Here is a 15,688-nt window from a genome sequence, read left to right on the forward strand (position 1 = left end):
CTAAGAAGGTAAGTTCATGGTGGCTTGTACTCCTTTTAATTACTTGTATGTCCAATCTTCTGAGATTAATAGTGTTCCAATCCCACTGGGGAGGGGGGGGGGGGGGGCAGTGGTCACTGTAGTGTTCCTACATCTGGCCTATGGTTGTTACTGTTTTCCTTGGTTACTGCATACGATTATCTATGCTGTAGTGGGTTGTTGGTTCCTGCCTTGCCTTGGCCGAAGACTTGCAAAAAAGACACTGTGGCCCTTTATCTTCTGGGAGACAATTTTCATTTTCTCATTTAAATAACTTTTCTGCATTTTACGATAGAAAACTTCTCAAAAGTGGGTGAAAGTTATCATCAAAATTATTCTGAGTATTTTTTTGCTGGCTGGTGGTTTAAAAGACATTTTATTGACGAGTGTAAAATATCACTAGGAGAAAACTCAGGAGAAAAAGTGAAATGCATGTGGGCCTGTGGCCCTTATTTAATTATCGTTTGCCTATGTTTTCATGTAGAAGATCATTTTTCATCTTCTGTTTAAAATAACTTCTCCGCATTCTACAAATGAAAATGTACAAAAAAAATTGGTGAAAAGTATTTTCTTGCCTGCTGGCGGCTTAAAACATTTTATTGATAAGGTGTGAAAATATCACCTAGGAGAAAACTTAGGAAAAAAAGTGAATTAAATAAGGGTCTGTTTGTAGCTGGTGAATCCTGTAAATAAATTTAGTTTCAGTTTTCGTGTCTCTGTGACTAGCGAACAGCATCCACCTGGGGAAACCCTGTTTTTGGACTGTGCTATCAGTGCCGCTACTGTGACTCCCCCCACCCATATCAGTGCAACCACCCATATCAGTGTGGCCACCGTTACGCCCCCACCCATATTAGTGCGGCCACCATGACTCCCCCACCCATATTAGTGCAGCCACCATGACTCCCCCACCCATATTAGTGCAGCCACCATGACTCCCCCACCCATATTAGTGCAGCCACAATGACTACCCCACCACCCATATCAGTGCGGCCACCATGACTCCCCCACCACCCATATCAGTGCGGCCACCATGACTCCCCCACCACCCATATCAGTGCGGCCACCATGACTCCCCCACCACCCATATCAGTGCGGCCACCATGACTCCCCCACCACCCATATCAGTGCGGCCACCATGACTCCCCCACCACCCATATCAGTGCAACCACCAATATCAGTGTGGCCGCCGTGACGCCCCCACCCATATTAGTGCGGCCACCATGACTCCCCCACCCATATTAGTGCAGCCACAATGACTACCCCACCACCCATATCAGTGCGGCCACCATGACTCCCCCACCACCCATATCAGTGCAGCCACCATGATTCCCCCACCACCCATATCAGTGCAGCCACCGTGACTCCCCCACCACCCATATCAGTGCGGCCACCATGACTCCCCCACCACCCATATCAGTGCAGCCACCATGATTCCCCCACCACCCATATCAGTGCAGCCACCGTGACTCCCCCACCACCCATATCAGTGCGGCCACCGTGACCCCCCCCCCATATCAGTGCAACCACCGTGACCCCCCCCCCCCCCATATCAGTGCAGCCACCGTGACTCCCCCACCACCCATATCAGTGCGGCCACCGTGACTCCCCCACCCCATATCAGTGCGGCCACCGTGACTCCCCCAACCCATATCAGTGCGGCCACCGTGACTCCCCCACCCATATCAGTGCTGCCACCATGACTCCCCACTCATAACAAATGCAGCCACCATAACTGTACATATTATTATGTTGCTCGGTCACGCAGGGTGAGCCGAATGATGCCGCTGATATACTGGACGGCGTTAAATACTATTTCCCCGTCCGAGTCATAGCAAGTTGGACGGAGAAGTAATTTGGGGTCCGGTTTTTGCTGCCACCCGAATTACACTGTAAACCCGCTGCGGCACCCAGGTTAGGCGCTATGCGACTGTGAGCACACGCCCAAATTGCCTGTATCGAATCGACCATAACTCCCTCCACCCAAAACAACTGCCACCTGGAGTTTTCCCTTTAGGGCCTATTTCCACTGGTGCTTGGGATGCGAGTCGATCGCCGCATCGCCTCGCATTCTCCCCCCCGTCGCCCCTCCTCCCCCCCCCCCGTAGGCACGTCTAGTTGTCCGAACAACCGGATACGACGTCATGCGGCTTCCTTATAGCAGCAATGGGGACTTGGATGTGTGCTGCAGAAATCTGCAACCTGCTATCCATAATTTTCACCGCTAGGCATTGCGCCACTTTGCGTCGGGAAATTTGCATCAATGGAAGTGTTCCATTGACTAACTGGTGCTGCAGGTTAAATGCGGTGCAGTGCAATGATGATGTAGTGAGAAAACTGGCCCTTAAAGTGGAATAAAAACTCTGACATAACATCCAATACAAATGTGTTTTCCTACTTTGTATTACCCAAACCGTTTTCATATTTGCTTTTGTGCACAATATTGCCTATTTACAAATTACAAGTTTCTAAAGTACAGTTTATCTGCTTTGAAAGCTGCCATTACACTTTATTCATAGTTGTTGTAAATATATATTAAAGTCTTCTAGTGATTACATCATTGTGATTACAGTGTGCATGCTAGAAGCAGAGAGAGCTTCTTTTCAGGGTAGCTAAGAATGTAACAACAGAGAAATGGAGACAAAAGATAATGCTATCTCCTCTTCAGATGCGGATCACAAGCTGAAGGAGCATTCCAGTGATGAGCAAAGTGCTGTGTTTAACTGTTTGAACACTGTTCTGCTACAATTTTTGGGGGATAGTAGATTTAAAGGAACCCTGAGCAGACCTATTAAAAGTAAATCTGCACTTACTTGGTACTTCCTCCAGCCCCCTATAGATTGTGTGGTCCCTTGGTGTCCTCTGGGCCCCATCCGTGGTTCCACTGGTGACCCCGTTAGTGCAGCGACTTCAGGAAGTCGTGAGCAATTACACCTGTATGGCCCATCTGCGCACCCAACCCAATCAGGAGTCTGATGCTGTTAGGCCCCTTTTACACTTAATCAGTTGCTCTCAGTTATAACTGAAAGAAAACTGATTTTCAAAATAATGCCCATGTTTTCCTACAGCCTCTTTAACACTATACGCTATTTAACTGAAAACTTTTTCTTAATGCACAGCTATGGAAAAACGCACACTAACGCATACTAACGTACACTAACGCATACCAACTGACTAAGTGTAGACTGGGCCAAAGGCCCCGTTTACACTTAATCAATTAGTGTGCGTTAGTGCGCGTTGGTACTCGTTTTCTCCATAACAGTGCATTTGGAAGAAGATATCAGTTAAAACATGTTAAGTGTGAACTGTGCCATAGGAAAAAAAGGGCATTACTTTGAAAATCAGATGCAACTGATGAAAATGAGAACAATGTATCTGCAATACAAGGCTTGGTGTGTCATTGTCCCACACACTACTCATGCAGTGCCCAGGATTACTAACTAGAAATAACAGCAGGACTGCCAGGTAACTAATATTGTTATAAAAAGAAATAAATATGGCAGCCTCCATGTGTCCTTGCACAGGAAGGATAAGAAAGATTTTTTGGTAAGGTACTTGGTACTTAACAACCTTAAAAACACATAAGGATTTAGTGTTAGTATATTGAGACTTTCTGGGCATTCCAGACCAGAATCCAGTTCAGGATCAGCTCCACATAAAGGCCTCTGTGGTGTGCGTCAGTGGTGGATCCACACACAATCCATCATTATTGGTGGCCAATGTGATTTGCATAGGCTTACGCTGGGTGATCGCATTGAGCAATTATCAGATGGGGATTGGTGGAATATGGGATGGAGCTCTCCATCCCTTCCTTATGGGTTTTTAAGGTTGTTTTTATAAATGGGGATATCATGCTGTTTTTCCATAATGTTTTGCATCAATAAACTTAATTTGTAAGCGCATGAATAGCCACCAGGTTTACTTACAAGTACCTTACCAATAATGTTACTTGGTTGGTGCTCCTTCTTTGAGTTGTGCTACAATTTCTGCTGACGGACGCTCACTATGCTTTACAATTTAAGGAAGATTTTTTTGTTGGTAGATCAGCTTCAAATATATCCAAATATATTTTTTATAAGGAACACATAGGGGTTGATTCACAAAAGTTACTTATTTTTCACCTTAACAGTAAGGAGTGCTAATGAATGAGATAAACAAATAAGGAGAGATAATTCATGAGATAAGAAGATACGGAGAGCTAAACTATGAGTTATGTCAAATAAGGAGAGCTAAACTATGAGGCTAGATTCACAGTGGAACGTTGCGTTTTGATGCCACGTTAAAGTCGCACCGCAAGCTTACAACGCAATGCGCCCAAGAAGTGGCAACGCAGCGTTACCGTCACATACAGCAGATACAGTAAAAAATACAGGCAATGAAAAGTATGCTTCCAAGTCATTACTGAGCATGTGCAAACAGTCCAACGCAGCTAATAATGTGTATAACGCACTGCATGCAGTACTTTTACTTAACGTGCAGCGTTAGACACCAACGCAACGTGTGCACTGTGAACAGGGCATTGATTTTTCATTGCAGTGAGTTATTCTGCGTTAAATGCTGTTTTAACGTGCGACTTTAACGTCCCACTGTGAACTTAGCCTGAGTTATGTCAAATAAGGAGAGCTAAACCATAAATTATATCAAATAAGGAGAGCTAAACCATGAGCTATGTCAAATAAGGAGCGCTAAACCATGAGTTAAGTTAGATAAGGAGAGATAAATTGTGAGTTAATAAATAAGATGAGATAATTTAACCGAAAAAACTTTGTGAATCAGGCCCCTGGTGAGAGGGATATGGAGAATGCCATATGTATTTCCTTTTAAACAATACCAGTTGCCTGGCTGTCTTGCTTATTTTTCTGGTTAGTAGTGTCTGAATCATTCATTTGAAACAAGCATGCAGGTAATGTAGTTAGATTTGTGTAAGGATCCGCATGCTTGTTCAGGGTCTATGGCTAAAAGGGATAAAAGGAGTGGATCAGCAGGACAGACAGGCAATGCGCATTGTTTAAAAGGAAATAAATAGGTCAGCCTTGATAGGTCTATCCCCTTGGGTTACTTTTAAGGCTAGTTTCACATATCCTGTGGCAGGATAGCCCGGGGAAGGATAATAACACCGCACTACTATCCCTTTCATATTACCCTGCGATAAAGTGTGCCGACAGGGTAATATGCATAGTGCCACTCTCCCCAATGACAAGCTTCCTGCTTGACAGGAAGTGCTTCCCTGTTTTCCTCCGATCGACACATGCGTGCCACACTGTTACCATATCAATCTATTATAGAGTTCCATGCAAATGCCTGCTGCATGGTACAGCATGTACTGTGCGGCAATGCACTGCAGAGTTTGCATTGGCCGAGCATCGCTGTGACCACTTCCACTGCATCACCTCGCACTGCAGGTAGTGTGCCATGTCTCACTGAGACTAATGGCCACTGCGACGCTATATAACACGATATGTGTGAAAAGGGCCTAAAAGAAACCCAAGGTGAGCGTAAACTGATATGAAAAATAATTATATCTACCCTCCTACTCCTAAAAATGACTATTTTTACAATTCCACAATTTTGTTTTTTGTGCAACAGCTAAAGCCATAGGTTTAAAGTTGTAGTGTCTCAGCTGAATGACACAGTCTTTCACACACTTAGAGAGAGCTCTAAGCCAAAATATCTGAAGTATTGACCTTTTTTAATCCAGCCCCTGCACTCAGAGCCCGTTCTCTTCCAGGCAAGAGTTTTATGGCTGTAATTCCTTATCGGTAAGGTTTACGCTATAGTCCGGCTAGGTTCCAGCTTGAGAGAATCTGTCACTTGCATACCTGAATGTTTAACGCTTTCAGGCAGAAAAGAAGAAAAGGAACACAGCCTAGTTATTTGTATGCTTGGCACTGTACATACAAATGTCTATCTCATAATCTCACGTCGCCTCAGGTACACTTTAATGCCGAGAGCTGAAAGAATTCATTCCTAAATAACACAAAAAGATGTGACTCCACTCACCAGTCTCCACATAGAAAGGCAGGACAAAACTCCCCCTGTCTTTATTTGACAACAGTACTAAGGACAGAATAGCTGCCAATATGAAATGTCACTGTATGTTCTTCCCAGATATCAGCAGCCATACTTCTTCTGATGCAGCACCAGATTGCCTTTAATTTTGAAGCATTTCCCACATACTGAACAAGGATAGGTAAGTGGGCTTGAGTGGGTCTGCTGGTGCTTAAGAAGAGCTCCTTTCTGACTGAAACATTTCCCACACTGCGAACACAAAAAAGGACGCTCGCCCGTGTGTCGCCTCTGGTGTTTAATCAGGTTCCCCTTCTCGGTGAAGCATTTCCCACACTCTGAACATGAAAAGGGACGCTCGCCTCGGTGTATCTTCTGGTGGGTGAAAAGGTGTCCCCTCTGACTGAAACTTTTCCCACACTCTGTACATGAAAAAGGCCGCTCCCCTGAGTGAATTTTATGATGTACGAGAAGGTGGGCTTTCCTTAGGAAACCTTTCCCGCACACTGAACAAGAAAAAGGACGCTCCCCCGTGTGAAGTCTTAGATGTACAATGAACTCAGATTTTCTTTGGTAGCTTTTCCCACATTCTGTACATGAAAATACAGTCTCCCGTAATGAGCGATCTTCATCAACCAATGGTCTACAGGCAACACTTTCAGTCAATCCAGAAGATACAGCTTTGTTTCTATGTATGGCACCACCTAACAAAGGTGAAGAGTCCTCCAAATTAGAAGGATGTGTTCCTCCTGCTGTGTAACCTCTGGAATGGGTGATTCCAATAATGGGAGAGCATTGAGTGAAGTTCTTGTCTTCTACAGAATCACCTGGAGCTGGAATAAGAGGTCTCTCCGAGGTTTTCCTGACATACCGTCCATCTGTTGGGAAGAAAATTTAGCATTAAGAGTATGTTTGGTGATATTCTACTCATATGCAACTCTCGTAAATGGTGGCTCATCAGATCTTACATAGAACATCGTGAGAATAATGAAAATTACTTAACCTGCTAAAAAAAAAGGCAGCTATGGCACTTTAGTTAAGGAAATGTGGTTATCGCTGTTGGTTTGAGGAAAATAGCTGAAGCTTTCATATGATGAACAATTATCTCCCCCTCATTTGTTGGTGCTATGATGTTATACTGAGGAATGGAGATGGGCCTTTCATATGGTGTACAGTATCTCCTCCTCATTTGTTGGTACTATGATGTTATACTGAGGAATGGAGATGGGCCTTTCATATGGTGTACAGTATCTCCTCCTCATTTGTTGGTGCTATGATGTTATACTGAGTAATGGAGATGGGCCTTTCATATGATGTACAGTATCTCCTCCTCATTTGTTGGTGCTATGATGTTATACTGAGGAATGTAGATGGGCCTTTCATATGGTGTACAGCATCTCCTCCTCATTTGTTGGTACTATGATGTTATACTGAGGAATGGAGATGGGGCTCTCATATGGTGTACAGTATCACCTCCTCATTTGTTTGTTGGTGCTATGATGTTATACTGAGGAATGGAGATGGACCTTGCATATGGTGTACAGCATCTCCTCCTCATTTGTTGGTACTATGATGTTAAACTGAGGAATGAAGATGGGGCTCTCATATGGTGTACAGTATCACCTCCTCATTTGTTTGTTGGTGCTATGATGTTATACTGAGGAATGGAGATGGGCCTTGCATATGGTGTACAGTATCTCCTCATCATTTGTTGGTACTATGATGTTGTTATACTGAGGAATGAAGATGGACCTTCCTATAGTGTACAGAATTTACTCATTTGTTGGTACTATGATGTTATACTGAGGAATGGAGATGAGTCTTTCATATGGTGCACGGTATCGCCACCTCATTTATTGATACTATGACGTAATACTGAGGAATGGAGATGGGCCTTTCATATGGTGTACAGTATCTCCTCCTCATTTGTTGGTACTATGATGTTATACTGAGGAATGGAGATGGACCTTTCATATGGTGTACAGTATCTCCTCCTCATTTGTTGGTACTATGATGTTATACTGAGGAATGGAGATGGACCTTTCATATGGTGTACAGTATCTCCCCCTCATTTGTTGGTGCTATGATGTTATACTGAGGAAGGGAGATGGGTCTTTCTTATGGTGTACAGCGTCTCGTCCTCATTTGTTGGTACTATGATGTTATACTGAAGAATGGAGATGGACCTTACATATGGTGTACAGTATCTCCTCCTCATTTGTTGGTACTATGATGTTATACTGAAGAATGGAGATGGACCTTTTATATGGTGTACAGTATCTCCCCCTTATTTGTTAGTACTATAATGTTATACCGAGGAATGGAGATGGACCTTTCATATGGTGTACAGTATCTCCTCCTCATGTGTTGGTGCTATGATGTTACACTGAGGAATGGAGATGGGCCTTTCATATGGTGTACGGTATCGCCACCTCATTTATTGATACTATAATGTTATACCGAGGAATGGAGATGGACCTTTCATATGGTGTACAGTATCTCCTCCTCATTTGTTGGTACTATGATGTTACACTGAGGAATGGAGATGGGCCTTTCATATGGTGTACAGTATCTCCTTCTCATTTGTTGGTACCATGATGTTATACTGAGGAATGGAGATGGACCTTTCATATGGTGTACAGCATCTCCTCATCTGAGGGCAGAGAGCTCCAGAGAGAACAGAACAAAAGTTTCATGTCTAGCACACAACTGTTTACAATACTCTTCAACTACTACATCTTATATTACTACAAGACCGATGATCCACAAATGGCTAGGTGCAGCACATAAATCATTAAATAACCTGTGACTATCAATTTTATAAATGCAAAAGACCAAATAATTATTGTTGATTACTCTGTATAGTTCAGCATTTGCATCTACAGTTTATCACATACCTGTTCCAATATCGAGAGATGATTCCTCCACCTTAATCCTTATCACTTCACCATCCTCCGTAGACTGCTGATCACATTTTACACGTCTCTCATCTACAGCAATCATCTTTAACATTTCACCATCTGTAGACTGCATCACAAATTTCTCTTCTTCCTTTTTAACTTCTGGTTTCCTATTCCCCTAAACAAACAACATTTAAGAAGTAAAAAAAAAAAAAAGTTTAAAAAGTGAAATACAAATTGGGGCTACATTAAACACTAGATACTGTAAACGGAAATATGGCTTCAAACAGTGTGGAGACATTTTTGAATTGTAGTCCCTCAATTTTGTTCTGTGTACCTGACAATGGTGGGGGGTCGGGTGATCTCCCTGTGTACAATCCCGGGAATAAAGAGGACCTGGACATTTTTCTGGTGGGTTTCTATTACCGGATCCATCTGTAGGAAACACACACTGAATGAATACATTGTCTCTATGTGATTATAAGATGATGGGGGAGCTAGGTGGAACCTCCGTAAAGCTCCCTCCTTCACAAGAAATGAAAGTCTCCTCTTACCCGGTGATGTGAGGGGTGGCTGATTCTCCGTCATGATGTCCTTGTAGATGTCCTTGTTCCCTTCTAAAAATGTCCCCCTCTGTAACACATCTTGCATCTCTCCCTTAAAGTACTTATGATCTTCCATCGTAATATTCTTGTCCTGGTCTTTCTGTTTGTCCAGATGCTCCCCCTCCTCCTGCAGAACAAAGACATTTAGAGCGGTAATCCACAATTTGGTGAAGATGTTGATTTGTAATAGAACATAAAGTAATTCAGCAGAACTTTTCCCACTTAGCAGAACACAACTTAACACAGGAATGGAAAGTGTGACTGCCCTGCCACACAAGCCAGTCTGCCTGTCTATCTTACCAGGCTATGCATATGCATAGGTTAGGATTTAGTTAGTGTTAGGTCCCCTCCCATCGAGGCTGACTTCTCCGCAGTGGGAGGGACGAGTACTTAACAAGTTGCATGCAAGCTGTTACAGGAAACCAACATCCTCCAGTGGTAGACAGGTCATGTGTATGCTAGGTGTGTATTTTACCCCACAAGTGGGGCTTGCACTCTCTTGCAGGTAAGCACTTATCTGTTTTAAGTAGCGCTGCTCATTTCCTTGCCATGTACTAATTTAATTCATTTTTGGTCAGCTGCTCCCACTTAACAGCCTTGCTTTTGGTGTATATGCAGAGCTTCTGTTTGGGTTCAAAGTGCGTTTGCAGTTTCTGGGGGGGCTCAGCGCATCTCTGATTGGATGCCATTTGGAGGCGGCCTGGTGATGCGCTGATCCACCATTTGTACGATTTTCAATTTTACTTGGCTATGCATATGCATAGGTTAGGATTTAGTTAGTGTTAGGTCCCCTCCCATCGAGGATGACTTCTCCGCAGTGGGAGGGACGAGTACTTAACAAGTTGCATGCAAGCTGTTACAGGAAACCAACATCCTTCAGTGGTAGACAGGTCATGTGTATGCTAGGTGTGTATTTTACCCCACAAGTGGGGCTTGCACTCTCTTGCAGGTAGGCACTTATCTGTTTTTAAGTAGCGCTGCTCATTTCCTTGCCAAGTATAGTACTTTAGTACATATTCTTCCCAATTAGCAAGGTAACCCTTCTGTTCTTCTCGTCTCTGGTGGGGTAGTCCTAGGGGTCATGACCTGGTGACCACCAGGCAGGAAAGTAGTCTGCCACCCATTAGGGGTGATGGATCATCATCACTTGTGGGGAGTGCTGGTGAAGACCCATGCCTGCTTAGACCCCAAGCCCTGAGACTGCCTGTATCTTTCACCAGTGCCGAGATCAATAGAACCATGACAAAAGTACTGTACAGACGGCTTGAAAGTATTGAATAAACAGATGTGTAAAGAACCTTAGACCAGTAGTGGAAACAGTTAAGAGTAGTTGTGATAAATGATGTACCATACACACAGCTACAACCATCCTCAGAGAGATAGACCACCTTTATTGTATGTCACAGGGTGAAGTTGGCACACCATCGGTTATTTGGGGTGCTTGGTAAAGTGGCATAGGCAGCCCCCTATTCTGCTATTGCGGCCTCCCTATGCTGCAATAGCAGCATAGGGGGCGCTATTCTGGCTGGGAATGCGAAGAATCACTCGCGTTCCCAGCCTGTCGGCCGGTGACGGCGAAACCGGAAGTCGCCGCTGGCCGGTCCAGGGGCATCTGATGGAGTCAGCGTGGGCACCGATCAGCTTCAGGGGGCTGAGGGAAGCCCCAGGTGAGTTAAACTCATTTTTTATTCCTGACTTTAGGTTCACTTTAAGGATATTACCAGCACACCACAGTTTTCATAATACGCACTTTATTGTGCCAGTTTCCACAGATGAATCCACGCAGGGATGGCCCCCGAAACAATTGTTGGATTCATCTGTGGAAACTGGCACAATAAAATGCGTATTGTGAAAACTGCGGTGTGCTGGTAATATCCATAAACCACCTTTATTCTATATCTACTGAGTAACACAGAGTTTATGACACCTTCTATGAAACTAAAACAACCCAACTGCCAGTCACCCTCCTGTCTGTTACCGAATAGTATCTCATGACTGCTCACCCTTCCCATCAGCAGCTCAATGATCTTGTTGGCGACTTTGAGAATCTTATGCTTGTTGTTTCTCTTGGGAATGAGAGAGTGACGTGGGGGTACCATGATGGTCACGTGACCACCAGACTTCACTGGAGGAAAACCCTGTATATTGGAAAAAAAAAAAGTTGAGTCATGTGACATACCCAGAATTCCCACCAAATCTCATATCTCAGATAACATTGACATCATGTGACCTCCCAGAATCCTGCTCACCTCTCCTGTCAGCAGGTAGATGATCTCCAGGGTGAAGTTTAATATCCTCTCGGTCAGGTCACTCCAGTCTTCTTCCATTCTCAGTTATTTGGTCTTGAGGCTTATCTCCCTGTAGACAGATGAAGAACTGAAATTTAGCTGGATTGCTGCATGGTATAGGTTGCCAACTGCACAATACGTCTAGCTCACAATCAATGTGGTCAGTTCAGCTGTTCACTTGTCCTTAGTCTTTATGACATCTTCAGGGATGACCATTTTTACTATCTATTACATAGATCACCATTTCTGTTACAAAACCCAGCATGTTCCTCTAGTACAGTGGTGGCTAACCTTGGCACTCCAGCTGTGACAAAACTACAAATCCCATCATGCCTCTGCCTCCCCAAGTTATGCTTAGAGCTGTCAGAGTATTGCAATGCCTTATGAGACTTGTAGTTCCACCACAGCTGGAGTGCCAAGGTTAGCCATCACTGCGTCTAGTACATGCACTACACAAGCTCATCTTTCAAGTCACATGTAAGATTCATTCCAACATGTCCCTCCAGCTACTTGCACAAGTACGGCAGCAGGTCTATCAAGCAATATGTACTACTACTCCTAGAATATCACTCTAGACACATCTTAGCTCCTGTTTCATTATAGCTAGTCATGGTTATACTAAATACCTTAGTATACCTCAGTCTGTCCTGTCCGTGTTCACTGTACGTGTAGCCTAATACTAACCTACACCCACCTACTACTCCTAACACTAATCTACATCTACGCCCTATAACTTATCACTCTGTCTCAATTTCCACTGCCACCATCGCTTCTGCTATATCCACCTCCTTCTGCAATCCATACAGTCAGAATAAGTGCACAACCCTTCTCCCCCAACAATGAAGTACCAGAGGATCCACATGGTGGCTTAATAGGTAGCACATTCGCCTTGCAGCACTGGGTTCCCGGTTCGAATCCCAGCCAGGGTACTATCTGCATGGAGTTTGTATGTTCTCCCCGTGTCTGTGTGGGTTTCATCTGGGCACTTCGGTTTCCTCCCACATACCAAAAACATACAGATAAGTTAATTGGCTACCCCAAATTGGCCTTAGTCTACAATACATACACTACACAATACATACATACATAGACATATGACTATGGTAGGGATTACATTGTGAACCCCTGTGAGGGACAGCTAAGTGACAAGACTATATACTCTGTACAGCGCTGTGGAAGATGTTGGTGCTATGTGAATACTATATAATAACAAAAATACGGGTTTCAGGGGTGCAGGATGCCGATACGTGGGAAAAATGGGGTCTGCACATGGGAAACTGCATTGGAAGCACATAAAGGGGGCTGCTAAGCATAGAAGAGCCTCAAGAAGAAAAGAACGTAATGGTCCTACATGATGGGGACTGCAGACCACAGACTGGGCTGCACAGGGAAGGGGGATGTGGCTGCTCACGGGGAGGGGGGTTCAGGTGCTGCACAACTATACGCAGCACGAGCTCTTATATAAATAAATAATAATGAGATAGAATCATCTTCCTTTACCTCCTATGCAGCCAGTCCCAGCAAAGCCTCCTCGTTACTTCATATATCTCCGCCTACTACTCCCAATCGCCCGTGACTCCCAATCAAAACATGCATAAGACTGCCATCTTGTGGCAAACAGAGGTCATGCAGCCATCGTTACACTGCCCTGTATTTGCTATTGTTGTAACAGCTCTATTCATAAGTAAAGAGAAATGAAGCACTGAAGGTGGTCATAGTCGTCTATCTATTTTCTGGTTGAATTCGATGGACTTACTTCTTTTTTCAACCCAAATAACTATGTTACTTGGCGGCCGATTAACTATCCGATTCAATAATTATCGGATTAAAATCAGAGCCTCAAAGAGCATGCCCGATCGACAATTCAACTAATTTCGACCAGACCAGTGTGTGGCCCAAATTTAGTATTTGCCACGGGCGCTGTCTTGACTAGATACGCCACTGACGGGGGGGGGGGGGGTCACATAAAACATTTGGGGGATGTGGCCAGGGGTGACATCACCAGGTCTATTCCCAAAAGATTTCATGCTGAAATCGATCAGGAATCTGCCTGTGGTATATGGGCTTCCAATAGATCGCTCTCCGATCAGAGAAATTTCACGCCAAATTTAGCAATTAATTGCAGAGACTCCATACATGCCACTGTCACCAAAATTGCTATGCATGTTAAGGGGAATAGTGGACCCAAGTTAAATGCAAAGGAAAAATGTTTTTTATACTCAATGACAGTTTAAGAAACATTTTTTCTTTGTATTTTAAAAATAGATTTTGTCAAAAATTACAAGGTATTTTTGAAAAAATTTTATTTGACACACGTAGCATTTTGGGCAAAGATAACATGCAATGGGGGTTTTGCTAATAACTGAAAAAGTTGGCATAGAATTACGGAAAAATTATGAGAAAATGCAAAATTAGGGTTCATAATTACGGTTACAAACAGAATTACGATTTTTCCTGAAATTTTCATTACGATGTCACATTCTAATTGCGAACCTCGATGTGAAATTCATGCTCATCACTAGTTGTGTGGTTTGGATGGTTCTTTGGAGACTATTAAGGAGGGACAGTGGAGAGCTTTGTGGGTTAGAGTTAAACGTTTGAAGTGACTTGTCTGGTTAATTAGCAGCTAATGAAAAGCTTGGGGAAAAGGAAAAACAGCTGATGCCTCCTCCAGTCTCATCTTCTCCCTTTCCTTTACCACCTGTATACCACATACCTCCCGTGCATCCCTTTGCTTCAAACCATTTTTCTCTTGCAACTCTTAAGGCTCATACACACATCAGACTATAGTCTTTGGAAAATGAAAGATCACAGACCAATCTTACCACCCTTCATGTAGTATGAGAGCCATACCTTCACACAGGGCCGGGCCGAGGCATAGGCTGGAGAGGCTCCAGCCTCAGGGCACAGTGTAAGAGGGGGCGCACAATTCATTCAGCTGTCATTCCTAATTGTGTATTAAGCAGAAAGAAATAAGAAAAGGGGATACATGACAGTGACTGAAAGCCAGATAACTAGATATTAAGGTGTTGGGGAGGTTGTGGGCCCTGTGGCCCTCTTAGTCTAATAGCAATCAGTGTGTGACAGCTGAGGTGGGAGGGATGGAGGGGCGCACTTTGGTGTCTCAGCCTTGGGTGCTGGAGGACCTTGTCCCTGCTCTGCCTTCACAGTCTTTTCTATGGAGCTGAACTCCCCATCAGAAAAAAATCTTTGCAAGATGCTGCACACACAGATGCTGTACAGACACAAAAGATCAGTATCTGCAAAAGATCTGTTCTTGCAACAGATCCGTTCCTGCAAATTGCATTCATAGTCTATGATATCTGCAGATCATCATACACACCTTGTTTAACTGACATTCATCTGCAGATCAGACAATCATCTGCAGATCTGAAAATCCATCCTGGTGGATCTGATCTGCAGATGATGAATGTCTGTTAAACAAGGTGTGTATGAGGATCTGCAGATATCATAGACTATGAATGCATTTTGCAGGAACAGATCTTTTGCAGATACTGATCTGTTGAATGTGTACAGCATCTTTGTGTCCAGCATCTTGCAAAGATTTCTGTCTGATGGGGAGTTCAGCTCCATAGAATAGACTGTGTAGGTATGGCTCTCATACTACATGGAAGGGGTAAAATTGGTCTGTGATCTTTCATTTTCCAAAGACTATGGTCTGATGTGTGTATGAGCCTTTAGTCCCTTCATCATTTGTCTGTTTCCAGCATTGCTTCTCACCCATTTTCTATTGCTCCTCTCTTCTCCACTTCTCCATAACCTCCCTCTGTTCTCCCCATTCTCCTTACCTTAAGGAATCCTAGAGGTCCAGTCATCCTGCTGATTCAATTTCATAGAAGCCTCAGTGGTT

At 43.8% G+C, this 15,688-nt stretch overlaps 1 protein-coding gene across 2 annotated transcripts; it reads right to left on the minus strand.

Annotated features, from left to right (window-relative positions):
- Positions 1-5,749: 5,749 nt before the first annotated feature.
- Positions 5,750-13,390, minus strand: LOC137534959 (zinc finger protein 84-like). 2 transcript variants are annotated; one of them, XM_068256701.1, is made up of 7 exons: positions 13,318-13,390; positions 11,779-11,887; positions 11,533-11,667; positions 9,479-9,656; positions 9,262-9,359; positions 8,922-9,102; positions 5,750-6,902 (listed from the first exon to the last, which is right to left on the minus strand). In XM_068256701.1, the coding sequence occupies exons 2-7, from the start codon at positions 11,854-11,856 to the stop codon at positions 6,130-6,132; spliced, it is 1,443 nt and encodes a 480-aa protein (XP_068112802.1). In that variant the 5' UTR covers positions 11,857-11,887; positions 13,318-13,390; the 3' UTR covers positions 5,750-6,129. The 2 variants fall into 2 exon arrangements, with proteins under 2 accessions (XP_068112802.1, XP_068112803.1); XM_068256702.1 differs by lacking the exon at positions 11,533-11,667.
- Between the last annotated feature and the right edge of the window lie 2,298 nt (positions 13,391-15,688).

The sequence above is a fragment of the Hyperolius riggenbachi genome, chromosome 10 (genome assembly GCF_040937935.1).
Source record: "Hyperolius riggenbachi isolate aHypRig1 chromosome 10, aHypRig1.pri, whole genome shotgun sequence".
NCBI lineage: Eukaryota > Metazoa > Chordata > Amphibia > Anura > Hyperoliidae > Hyperolius > Hyperolius riggenbachi.